Below are 14,720 nucleotides of genomic sequence, written 5' to 3' on the forward strand. Positions count from 1 at the left end.
AGGTGTCAGCTCGACGTCACGCCCATCACCACGGAAATTACCACTTAATGAACAACAATATACACATCCAGCTCTTTCTTACCATAAATTTTCAAAAGGTCATACAGTTTTACCTTGCAAAGATAAGGTCACAGACTGAGTGGTTTTCATGTCATTATGATTATTTACGAGGACATTTTTCTGACTTTCCAGTTCGACTGGCACAAACTGAGTAGTGTCCAGTCTTTATTGTTTCCAAATTTCATTTAAAAGTACAGCAATTATGGCAATACCTCACATGAAAACAAAACAATACTCAACAATATTAGCGTATTCACCACAACTCATTGAAAACATAAAACAAGCACTGAAAACCTACTGAATTTGTGAGACAATGAATGTGATGTTTTATTTTCTGGTTACTTTCTGCAAATACTTACCGAGAAAAATATTCCTTCTTACAATAGCTCCGTCGAAACTAAATTTAACACTTTGTAGGTTTTTCTTCATTATATCTCTCACTTTTGATTTATCCATATCCTTGGTTGAGAAACGTTAAGTTAACTTTGGTTGCAATACGATCAGTAACTCAGTAGCAAAACGGTGATTGTGTAATAACATCAGTCTTTACGAAGGATAGGCAACTCTGAATACGTCGCAAATATTTAATGCATCACTGATCAACACAGTGAACACTTGGCTGAGCATTGCACTGAAAAATTCTTAAATTTTACCTTTCTCAGGCTCAACTTGTTGCATGTAGTAAGAGATGCTGAATTATTCACCCCTCGTTTCAATCCTTTGTTTTACATACAGAATGTGTTATGTAATGCAGCCTATGATATATTCTTGAGATTTAAGTTTAAATTAGGAGAAAATGTGGGATGCAACGAGCAACGAACGTTTCCTCAACAAATTTAATACAAAAAAATAAGACTTTGCATACGTACATTACGCGGTAACCTTGTGTTTATAGAGCGCAAAATCATGAGCGCCGTTGTTTGACGTTTGGCGAGAATGGGAACTTTCCGAAAGAACCAAATACTGTTACATTATAGTTTATCGCCCATAAAATGAACCAAACTAACCTATCGAACCTAAATCATATAATAATTTTTAGGTGAAGCTCAAAAAATTATATAATGTACTTCGCAAAGTTCCCAGTCTCACCGATTGTCAAGTTAACAGCGCGCGTGATTTTACGAGCCCAACCCAACCAGACGGCCATAAAATAACCTTCGTATATGACCGTGCTGACGGCCGTGAAATTCAAAGAAGCAAGCAAATCAGACCTAAACAAAACTTTAATATCTTACCGTAACTTAAATTTGTGTAGGCAACTGGAGAATCGTCTTGTACATAATGTCCTGCTTCACAAAATAATCTATTGCATTACCTTTGTTGCAAATGTGTATCGTTTCTCAATGTTAGAGAAAGAATAATTACAGCTCAGTCACACGCCCAACTTTCTGGAGGGAACACACAACTGATTTGAAAACCGGGAAATAACGAGTCACGAGCCATTAGTGCTCGCTGTTGATTGGTCGAATCGAAACCTCTTCGACGTTCATTGGACCCCCTCACGGAGACACGATGATCCTCCCCACACTGGCCAGATATTATGTAAATAACATTGATTATGTGTTAAAGGAATATCCGTCCTTCCTTAGGCTTTAGTAAGCCCCTTTAGAATATTTATAATGCATACACTTGTCACACTTGCCAGATGCTTCTGGTGTTATTGTACAGGGGGTACCTAGTGACAGTGTAGTGGATACCTCCCCTACAAACGCTATTTGTCGCTGAGTAGCCAACCCCGCGAATTCCCCAGTGTATGCCTCGTGGTCTATGTCAACCAACGCCGCCTTACATGACGGAGGTCAACTATTAAGCCACGCCTACCTCCGCTACAATTAAGACCTGACCTCGTGGTGACCTCTCTCTTCTTCTAGCTACAGCCGCAGCCAGCAACACCACCTGGCGGCCCTCGCTCCCGCCGGCGAGCATGGCGACCCACAAGCTGTCCTCCTCTGAGCACCCTCACCAACCAGCTCTCTCTACTCAACGCTTGTAACCATGCTGCCTTCCCAGCACCAAGCTGCATTGTACATCCAGTACAATATATGTATACAGAGAGCACATTGTGAGTTTCCTTTCTCCACCCCATCCTGAGAGTGAACTAAATAACGTACCCCACAACAGCACTAGGATCCCGCTTCCTCTATCAGGGAATAAACAATTGAAATTGAATTGACGTTCATTGTCTTAATTCGCCGAAACGACTTACATAATTATTTTAATAAACAGTATTTGGCGTTTGGTATAAAACGATACCTAAAAAAAGGGCCATTTCTCCATAGGTTCAGCCATAGGGAGGCTTAACTGGGCATTACGGAACTCAAGTCATAACCGCCATTGTTTTATGGAGTGGTCTCCCACTGAGGCCCATCAGTGGCGAGGAAGACCATAGTCATACTTGGGAACGGTACGCTGTGCGATACATTTCTTAACTATTACTTGACTTGACTTTAGTTTCACAAGTGGCAACTATATATACAATATATTTACGGCACTGTACTACAAATAACATAAGCAGTTTTCATATTTAATTGCTAATAGCAACTATATATGAAAAACCCAGACAACCTTGTCGCCAAGATGTCAGAGAAGGTTTGTGCCAAAATCTACAGTATTTACTCTTATTTACGTAAGTAAGAAAACAATAGACAATTCCAACTATACCTGCACTGCTTTGTGGCTCTTAGATTTACAATAAATCCTAACACTTGTAAAAATATATTCCTTGTTAGCGAACTTTTAGATAATCCACAACGCCACGTCTCACCAGTCACCACCACCAGTTAGGACTGAATCAGGTCACGTGATTATGACATCAACAAACGCTTTCCAATTTTTTTATTTATGATAAAATACAATATTATTTACCGATAAATAATGTTCACTTCAAATAGGGTGATATATATTTTTGGGAACATCAGACGACAGTAGTATTTTTTTTTTTTTTTTAGCATTCTGTAAGCCTACACATTTTCTCGAGATTTTCCCTATTATACATTTTTCTTCCGGCCAGTTTTTCTTTCAATGTGTCGCCGTACTGTACATGGGTCAGACATATTGATACCTTTATATTGACATAATAATCATGAACACTAAATATATATCGACAGGGCAGTGATTTAAATCCCCCAGTGAAAATAGAGTTTTCATTAGGTTTCCTTTATTTGAATCAATTTAATGTTTGTTATTGTCTGTATACCTGCACAATGTTTGTCCTATGTACATACAGAACTCATGTGAACTTGCATGGGGATTTTACTGAATAATTATATAGTATGGAATGGACCCACACCGGTGGACAGGAAAAAAAGTTACATGACTTGTACACATTGACAACACAACATATATATGATGGCACGGCACTTAGGTTAGGTTAGGTTTTTCCGTGCCTTTTTATGACTTTTTTTTCTTGTGACTTTTTTCCTGGATTCCCGACACCATCGTCTCCTCATACAAGTATACTGGTAACCTGTTGTTTGTACTGTACATAAGAACATAAGAAAATAAGGAGTCTGCAATAGGCCGGTTGGCTGAGTGGCTGATTCTGCTAACCAATCCTATACAATCGCAATTCAAGAATGTGGCCCAAGTGGGTGAGAAATATTTACTAATACAGTAAAGTGCAATTTCACTCTATTATGTACTGTACCTTGAAATTTGTTTCTGAAGTTAAAGCTGAAATTACCAACACAGCTGTATCACTAAAACGCATTTTAAGTGTACCCCATAGACCAAATAGAGCATTAGAGGCACTGTCAACATATAGCACACTGTAGAATGACAACAGTGAAAGGCTCCTGTATACCCGATTAATGCACTTGACTCATGGAACAACCCCCCACTCCCCCAAAAGGTACTTACTGGTTATAACAAATACTGGACACATGACCTTGGTGACGTACTACTCACTAATACTTCCAACTTCTGTTTAATGTCAGTACAACATCTACATATTCCAACTACAGTAGCGTACTTCCCCTACATCAATTTATTTTCAACACATTCCAGTCGAGTCAATTACAGTACAGGCACTTCCCAAATCACCCTCAAATGTGTTTCTGACACTTCCTTGTCCTCTTGGTTAACTAATGAGTCCACACATCCTCAAAACTCTCAGGATACATCAGCACTTACCTTTGATATCCTTACATTACAGAGTTCTCTTGAATGGGAGTAGTTCCAGTCTCCCAAGCTCTCTCTCTCTCTTGACTGTGTAGGTTGTGTCGTTTGTCATTCATCTCCAATATTGCCTCCATCAACCTTAATCAGACTTCATTCTAAACTGAAATATTTTGGCACCTGCTCAAAACATAACACACTGCATGATTCAAATCTGAAATTATTTGGTCAATGTGTTGCCAATATATAAACTGGTAACTGAATGGTAGGAAAAACTTAATGTAGTATATCTTGATTAAATATGGAAATTGTACAGTAGAAAGCTGTGTTAACACACCAGCCTGTGAAACTATCAGTGTATTGTTAACAAAGATGTTACAATGGAGCATAATACATATATGAATTATTTTGTATACAAAGCTCCACTCAGCTTTCAAGGCCATTTACAAAATACTCTGTAACTGTAATGTATATATAACACATACATTTATTATAGATTAGAAGATATTGTCTTAAGGCTTATCTTTCTTTTTGTCCCAGAGTTGGCAAAACCTACTGTGACTCAAGTCTGACCCATCTAATAAGGAATCATGTCAGGTCAGAAGAAACTTCCTAATTCCACTTATATTACTGATCACATATATTTGATACACCACTCCTAATGCTTGTGCTCCCTTCAAATAATTCATGACAGAGACAGGAAAACAATATCAACAGTAAATTCTCTTCCAAATACCAGTACTGTACAGTATTTCCAATTTATACAGAATTCTCTGGTACTTTGTAATGCTGTTTGGCTTAATAAACATGAGATTTGTTAAACATTTCCAGGTATTTGGGACACTGTGACACAGAGTGTGAAGAAAATTTACAATGTTACTTTTTTATATAGCATGATCATAGAAAGACTTAATTTTCTTCAGAAATCTGTATTTGTGACACTATATATATATATATATATATATATATATATATATATATATATATATATATATATATATATATATATATATATATATATATATATATATATATATATATATATATATATATATATACTGTATAAACTTAGTGCAATATAGTACTGTATATGCACAGATTTAATTTCCATAAAGAAAGAAGACTTGCATAGAAATTATTGAACAATATAAAGTAACATTAAACCATGGGCTGATTGCACTAATGATAAGACAACAGGAAAATAAATAACTAAATATTTGTATAACTATTCAGATAACTTACAAGAGAGTACCAATCATCCTGACAATATACTTGGTATAGTTACTTCCTGTTATAAACTGCTAATTTTCCCTCATTGAAAAGATACAGTATGTACTATCTTGTTAAAGAAAGTGTTGGACATCATTACAAATTATTTCATTGTTGATATACTGTGCTACCACATACTGTATTTAAATTAAAATGGGTATACCTGTATTTGTTTTTTTTTTCACAGCATATCAATTTAAACATTTCATGAAAATGCCTTTACTTCCCTGTCAAAGAAATGTGACAACAACCTGAGTAAACAAAATGACATTATTACAATTAAAAGTATCAAAATGTGTTACAGAGAGACATGTCTCAAAAACTATGAATCATATGTTGAAGTATCTTAAAAATGTTATACAATACGTAATAGGTTTCAAAAACATTGAAGATATAAATACATAATAATTGCCTTTTTATATAACAAAATTGGTATTCCACGACAGTAGACTTGTGTCTGTGACGGATAGTGCTCAGTGTGTTCCGAGTAAGTAGCTTATATGCTCCGAGGATTATTTCAGGGTCTGGCAAGTAGCTTGAAGTATGCTTAGAGTACTACTTTCTATTCTAGTTAGTACAATACTTAATTTCATGCTCACCGGACTACTTGTCTAGTAAGTAGCATTTTGTATGCTCAGAAGGTTACTTCATTTAAAAAATAGTTAATTGTATACTCACAGTCAGAGGACTAGTTCACTGTTTAGTAAATTGCCTGTTGTATGTTGAATCAGATCAAGCAAGGTCTGGAAGTCCAAGTGTAATACAAATTATTACTATTAGATGTCTGCAAAGCGAATTAATGTGTTCAAGACTTCACAAACTATCTTGATTCATCTAAAACCTTATGCTGCGTGTAAATGGAGTAAATTCGTTCATCACTAGAGCAGCAAGCATATTTAATTTTTTTTTTTCATCTTGTACGGTACAGTTTAGTAAACCCTTGTCATTCACGGGTTTGCGATTCACGGTTTCAACTATTTGCAGTAAGCAGATGGTGAGAAGGTGGCTGGCTTACGAGCCTCTCCCGCAGAGCAACGAGTCACCCCAAACGCCTGCAGCGTCTCTTCTCCCTTGTTTGCTCTCAACCATTGCCTGCGCTGCAGTATCTCTTGTGTTGTCCTCAAAACTTTAGTGTTTCTGTGTGAAATGGTCCCTAAAAGACTGCCTAGTGTTAGTGATGCTAGTGGAATGAACTGTAAAAGGCAGAAGTCAGTGATGACCCTGACAAAGAAAGTTAAATTATTACACAAGTTAAAATAGGGGTTGAGTGCTGCCGCAGCTGGTCAGTTGTTTGGTATAGGTATACAGTAGTGCACTAAGGTAGTATTAGTTGCTATTCGCAGTTTTGCCTCTTCGTGCCATTCCTTGGAACCTAACCCCTGCAAATAACAAGGGTTCACTGTACAGTAATTGCCATACTTAAGTACTCTTCTTCATTTTAATCCTTCAAACCTTCCTGCTAATGCTGCCTGGTCTTATACAGTATTTCAAATATATTCAATAAAAACTTTTAAAGTTGCTTAAAAAATGTTTATAGGTATATCATTGGAGATTAAACTCATAAGCAATACAAAGACTGTTGACTTATAATCACACCATGAGGGCACACTGAAGATTTCATGTTAAAGAATACAACTGCAAGATGTCCCAAAAGTAGGAGAAAATTAAATCTAGTAAACAAGATGTGTGCCCTTCATGCTCCCTCAAATTTCCCCAGTAATGGATATGAGAATAGTACCAGATTATGCCTGAATTTGAACCTTCATTGTACAGTAGACAGTTATGTGACCTGTGTAAAGTATATTTTGACATGGACCACTTTACATGCCACCACTCTGAAACAAATTCAGAATTTCCTCTGGTATTCTATAACAAAGCTATATTAACAAGACACACAATTCTTAAACACCTATATAATCTTTTACTTTGTTTTACATGTAATGTCAATAGGTTATTGGATACATACTAGCATCATAAAAAGTTGATTATAATTTATGATGTAAAGTGTCATTGCAGTACAGCATTTGAAAACTTGTCCATTCCCAAATTTTTACTTATGAACATAAATATCTACTAACACTAAGAATGTTACTGTATAAGGCAGGATATATAATGTGTTTTTTTTTTAAATCTCAATATGTAGTTAAAGAGCAAGACGTCTCCCCACCATGGTTAAAGATTATGATAAGTCTGAAGGAAATGAGTCGACCCTGTATTATACAAAAGCTCTAGTGCAAAGACAGGTTTACTATAGAATACACTCACATGACAAATTTATAACTATACTATATACTGTATACTCATCCCTCACATTTGTGTAGGTTATACCAAGGAAAGCAGAAACTGTAAGAAAGGGGGAAATGGTAGAGGAGAGGTGAGTGTCAAGTTTAGAAAGTAACATGAAGAAGCTGAAATGTTAAGGGATACTCCACACATATGTTCACACATACACATCCCCATATCCTCAGTTTACAATAGGATACAGAACCTACATTCTCTTGTTATACAGATCCTTATCTTCATTATTGTAACATAAAACACTGATCTCGCCTTTAGCATACGTACAATCTTAATATTTTAGTCTCGGATGTGGAATATAATTATCTGGGCTTCTATTGTAGTTGTACTGTAATGTTAATATTTCTACAGTAAATAAATATGGTTTCAATTTAGGTTTTATACTGTTAGAGAGAGGAGGCCACTAATGAAAAATCTAAATTTAAAATTAAATTAAAAAAAATTTCTTTGTACAAAATTTATAACAATTTTATACAAAAATTCAAGCAAGATATTTTATAAAATAATCAAAACTTGATTTACCTGTATATACATAAAATTAATATATTAATGTCCTATTTTAGTTATAGGAGAACCTTGTCATTATGAAAACCACAGAATCAATGATACAACATTAGAAGTGAAGGCTACATGCTGTATACTGTGAGATACTTTAAGATGTGTGCACAATGTACAATTACACATACATACAAGGTTTTCACTAATTACCGAAGTATAAAGCCCAGAGAGGTTTTGAAGAGGCTGATGAGTATGTGTCAAAGGCCATCTGCTTTATGTCCAGTAAATTAATCAAAGAAAACTAACAGCAGTGACAAAATGATAAGAACATAACTTTGTTTAGAAGTTAACTAGGATGGTGGTTAAGAATTTGTCTATTAAGGTAGAAACAGACAATGGACAATTTTGTTGTAGAGACCTTCAATCAGTTTAGATATTTACTCGGGTGAAGTTAATTTGGCTGGTGGCAGATTCATGAAAACCAAGTACAGTTCTGTATAGTGTGTAAAATATTAGAATCCATAATTATCAAAGTAACTGATATTTAACATTTTATCTATGTTTTAAAATGTGATGACTGTACAGATCTTTAGGTAAACCACAAATTTATTTTAATATGTTTTTTGAGGCCAACCCAAACATTCAGTTTGCATTGGAGATGAGTTTTCTTTACCAAACATATAAAATTAAGCCAAATATTTGAGAATCTCATTTAAAATACTACAATAGTACTATAACCAATTTTATCATACTTTCAGGAAAAAACAATCAGTTACTTGTACAGTACTTTTACAACAGAAAATCTCTTTCACTGAGCTGAATAATAGACTAAATATTTTTGGGTGGTGAAAACATACATACTGTACTGTACCAAATACCACATCTCAACACCATAAACTTTTGGGATAAAAAATAATAATTGCACTCTCAATACATAAAGGAATGACTTTGGTTAAGTTTTTGTCTCGAGTACTTCCCCACACAGTAACAAGAGATTTTTTGAACGAGTGAAAAAAAGTACAGTATTTCTAAATCTACGTTTGGTCATGGTAGCTCATTAAGCTATATTAAGGGCAGTCTAAACCAATTTAAAGATCTCAAGATTATTTCAAATGTAAAACTATTCCTACTATGACTCCAGTATATCAGGGGCATATTGAAGGAGGGGAAGAGAGTGATCACCCCCCCCTTAATTTATAAAATATAACCGCTTACCACTATCTCATGATGTCTTATTGGTTTGACATACTGTATTAGAATCTGTTGGTGCATCATATTACAACTAGATGTTTTAATGTTAACGTATGAACGTATACTTTCTCCAATAAAAGTACAATGTTGTATACAGTATGTTCGTTTGTCTTATTTAAATATTTGGTAGCAGTGAATGCCGTTTTACTACCTCTTAGCCCTTAAACACTGACGTATGTTTTATAATAAAGTTTTTTATCAGCAAAAGTGTATTTAATTTAAGCTATTTATTGTTAACAGCTGCTTTATCTATTAACTATCAACCACATTAAGTCAATATTGCCAGGCTATGATTCATAATATATATCAACTATGAAATCTGAATGAGAGATATAATTTAGTTTTATGAGAGTTAAGCCAATATTAGACATTAAACAACGAAGTAACTCAAAATGCATATGAAGATACTACAATACTTAGTAGAGTATACATGAGAAAGATAATGTGTACTTCATCATTATTTTGGGAAGCTGATAATTATATCCCCCCCCTCTTAAACAAACCTTGTGTATGCCCCTGTAACAAATAAATAATTTCACTTAGCAAACCAGATCCAAATTTTCAATAAACTTTTAAATTATAATTAAGATTTTTTTTATTTTTGATTATTAAAAAGAATTAGTGACAGTTTCTAAAGCACAAATTCAGGGATCAAATTTGGCATGATACTGTTTCTGGATCACGTGTGCACAGGTGGCATTTATAGTGTATGGACACAAAAATCAACATAGTCACACTGTTAGCATCTCTTGTACACATATTGGCGACTAAACCAGTAATTTGCCAACTTTAAATCCACGAGCTAGTCCCTTAACAGATACTGTACATCGAATATATTTAAACAATAAAAGCTAGAATTGAAAACTTAACATTAACTAATTAAACTTACTAAAGATAAAATGCTGTACTACTTAGATATGTCTTCCTCAGACAACAGGAAGATTAAAAAATCTGTCTTTCCAGCTAGACAAATTTAATTTCTTCACTATAACTGTTGTCCAAAATTCCAAATACAACTGTGTTTAATTACAGCAATTTGCATTCTTTGGAAGTCTATTCACCCAACAGCACAGAAGATCTTTTGGCAAGTATAATTACTGTACTTGTTTCAATTGTGTAATGACCAGAGAGCATGGCACTGGTGATAATAAAGGACAGACAGGCTGCTCATGCTTGGTCATGTGGAGCAACAGCTGTAAACCAGAAAATAGAAATAAACATTTGCTGCCTTACTTTTTAAGGGAAATACTATGGTAGAACATATAAATTACAGCAATAATGTGACTTAATGAAAGCAAATGAAGGGAGAAGCTGTTTGCTCTTCACTTGGCCATTCTGCATTAAAGTGTAATTGGCTTGTAAAGTAATATCAGTAAACCATAAAGATGTCTTCGGGTTTTGTTGTATAAAAGGGCAACCTGAAGCATAAATCTAGTTAAGCAATCAAAAAACATAAACTGGATGACAAAGGGATAGCAAGTGTTGCTCTTTATTCTAGTCACCCTGCAAATATTAAGAAAAACTACATTATGTATGAATGAGTTTTATTACAATGAAAAAAAAAAGAAAGTGAGAGAGAATGTACCCCAAAATTTATCAAACTACAGTACCTGTTCACTTGTTTTTCAGTTTACATACTTTTTCCTTTTATACATAAATTTTTACAATTCAATCATATCATAGGAAGAGTTTTCTAACAACCTTGCCTTAACATATGGGACTTTAACCCCTTCAGTACTGCCAAGCCCCAGTGCTGTACAGGAAATTATCAACATACTGTATCTGTACACCTACATGTGCCTGTTATATCACCTGGAAATAAGAGCCCAATATATACCTAGTGAAGTGATAGGATGAAACAATATACCTGTTTTTGACATGATGATTATGGTACCTGTCAGCCAAAGGTCCATTAAAAAGTTATTGTTAACACATGGACTCCAATACAGCAGTAGGAATGGCAAGGTAGGTATGTGTGTGTAGGGGGAGAAGGGATCAGCCCAAGTATGAAGGCTAATAAAAAACAAACATTTATTCAATCAAGTAAGAGATTCAGTCTCATTTGCTGGCTGTAAGAAGGATGTAGTATAATGTAATGACACATCTACACCACATCTTAAGGAGCTAAAGGAAACGTGACCCATGTGGAAGTTTAAGGATCTTTCAATCACTTAGTCATGTCTGAAATGCTAAGGCAAAACATTTCCATCATTTGGAAATATTCTTCAACAAACATTAGTATACTGTGGGAGCTTATCCTTGAGACATCATCCAAACCTGTGTAATTCAAGGCTGATGTACTGAAGGGGTTAACACATGTCAAACAATATAATTATTAAATCATCCTGAGTATTCTGTTACTTGTGTAGGACAGCCATTAAACTTTACACTGTCATAAAACTCTTCCTGGTCAGTTTCATTAAGGGTGAATGGTCACACTATTTCCTAAATTTATATTGTTATTATTTCAAGAGAACTAGCATTTTCCCTTGTAATTTGTTTTAAACTATTTTTCCCTAAATTGCACAATATTATACTAGTTACAGTTAATTGAAAGGCAATATGGGTAAATTCAGATATCAAATTATATATTTCACGGTCTTAAAAACTCTGGTTGTCAACATTTCTTCACCTCTACAGTACATGCCACCAGCCTGGGGGTGAAGAAACACACATTTTCATTTCCTAACACAATTGGCAGTAATACACAATCACTTTCAAACCAAAAGATACAAAAGAAAAAATAATGTACAGTACTATAACCATAATAAAGTATTAATAAAAGTATTTATAATCTTTGTAAAATACAGATTTATATATATATATATTTACTTTATATATGTATATATTTACAAAATATCAGATCTACAGGGAGTGAACATTAAGCGTCTAACAATAATTTACTAGTAACCAGTAATTTTCATTCTAAATTTTTAAAACGTCTTGTCTAATACAAATTTTTAATTATGTAAAAACAGTAAAAATATAAATTTTTACCTCAAAACGAAACCAAAATTTACACACGAACAATGTTTTCACCAAAATTCCATTACAAATATATCAATATAGATATTCTATTACTGTACCTGTAAATACTTATATCTTATAGATTAAACCCACAATATTCATATAACTTTACTGAATTTTCTGGTAAATGCTCAAACTTTTCTTGGTTGAACAAAATTACTCAGCATGAAATACATCGGCTGTCCAAATAGAGAACATACACAATATTACTGTACTGTACATGTATATTGATGCAGGAGTCCTAGTGGTAGCCTTTATTACATAGAATGGAGCCTATCATCTCATACATAGTAAGGCTACAGCAGCACTTGTCAGTACAGGTGTCACTAAACAAGCACTTCCTTACTCAGATAAAAGCCTAAACTTTATAAAGACATTAGTGCAATATTAAATAACAATACAGTACTGTACTAGTAAATTCTTAAAATCGACCATTCTCCCCTGCATCTTTTCATGTGGACTCATATTGTTCTTGTAATATCCAGCAGGTGGTGTGATGCCTGCCAGTACAATACCAAGAATCACATTCACATATATATGCATTTACCATAGGGATAGGATGGTAGGCTATAGCTTAGGACCAGCACCATGAACAATGAAATTTTATGAAAAATGCCTTCCAAATGACTAATATACTGTACACCAGTTTGGAATTTGACTGGTTCATCAGGTATTATCCTTTAAATTCCTGAAATTCAATGTTTTAACCCCAAATTTCACTTCTGAAAAAATTGATCACAGCTTCAATATCATATCCCTATGTTTCTTGCTAGATAGTAGAATAATGTCTTGGTACAGTTTTATAAAAGGAACAACAGTGGGGAAGAATAAAAACTGAGCTTCTGGTAAATAATCTGAGGAAACTTGTAAAATTCACTTCATCATCCATGCATCACAGACTGTATAATGAATGACTTGATAGTACTACCAATGTTATCATCATCCCGAGTTCTACCAAAAAAAGTTACTTTGAAAGTGATGTTATTAACATATTTATTAAACAATGAAGTTTACCAAACATTAATTTATCACATTAATATATGTAATCAGATACGAACTCTACTTACATATAACAATAAACTAACAAGTCACAATATATTTGTATAAAAATCGAGCACACTGAGAGTACAGTAGTACAAGGAAAAGATCAAGATTAATGGTAAAACAGATCTCATTACACCTCACTGATGTTTCCACTCTAATTTCATCCAACTTAAAGTAAGTTCCATATTCCACTATTAATGTTATGCTTTGTCCATAATACCATACACTGGCAAAGGATCAGGTATTTTTACATATCATGTAAATATTGGCATTTATCACAAGTTTCACAATGTCAAGAGGAGTATCTCACCAATTTTCTTGTCCATGATTACTACAGCATAAAGATATACTGTATCTTGATGCACAAGTGCTGTACTTATACTGATATCCATTTGCTGTGTCAATACAGTAAACTCCTCAAGCATTCTTTTAATGATTTAATTTAAGACTTCAAAAATCAAATACTGAGGAAACTCAAAACCCTAGACGAGCAAGGGCCATCTGGCGTCGAAGCTTCACGATCTCCCAGTACACGTCATGAACTGCAGAAAATAAAGTGGATTAAGCAGTTGTCCTTATTCAGACATGATGAAGATGTTAGGAGCAGAACCTACTGAAAAAATTTCTGAATTCAGTAGAAGACAAGGTTATCTGATGTACTACACTGTAGGGTTTAATGACGAATATCATATAAAATTTAAAATAATATTTTGTGAAAGTATAGGAGATGAGGAATGATGGGAAAATACTGAATATAGGATGTAAATGTAAAATGAATACTGTTACTGTAACATTGAAAAACAAATGTAAGTACAGTATAGTATACACTATGTGAAGATAATACATAGAAAATCCAAAATGGGTGTCTCTTTTTCTTCTCAGCAACACAAAACTCTCACTTTTAAGCCTGCCAGCCATTTAAAGGGAATTACAAATGAAAATTTTGTCAGTACACAGAGCAATCACTAATGTCGGGACTCGAAAATACATAATTTGAAAACAATTTGGTACGACTGGGGCGGTCGTATGTCCGGGTGGTCGTAAGTCGAGGAGTAGCTGTAGTTCTATGTGTGCCTAACACCAGCCATTCTTCATGCAGAAGGCAACATAACATTTTAGTGAGTACTGTATAATCATTTATAATGTTATCTAGTGTA

At 34.2% G+C, this 14,720-nt stretch overlaps 1 protein-coding gene across 1 annotated transcript in view; it reads right to left on the reverse strand.

Moving 5' to 3' along the window:
- Nucleotides 1-5,390: 5,390 nt before the first annotated feature.
- LOC121861063 (guanine nucleotide exchange factor for Rab-3A-like) overlaps nt 5,391-14,720 on the reverse strand; it is a 111,632-nt gene continuing 102,302 nt past the window's right edge. The window contains exon 9 of the mRNA XM_042358635.1: nt 5,391-14,105. Within this exon, the coding sequence (XP_042214569.1) occupies nt 14,038-14,105 (68 nt within the window). The 3' untranslated portion in view covers nt 5,391-14,037. The remainder of the gene's footprint in view (nt 14,106-14,720) is intronic.

Source organism: Homarus americanus, unplaced genomic scaffold, assembly GCF_018991925.1.
Source record: "Homarus americanus isolate GMGI-L3 unplaced genomic scaffold, GMGI_Hamer_2.0 scaffold8240, whole genome shotgun sequence".
Lineage (NCBI taxonomy): Eukaryota > Metazoa > Arthropoda > Malacostraca > Decapoda > Nephropidae > Homarus > Homarus americanus.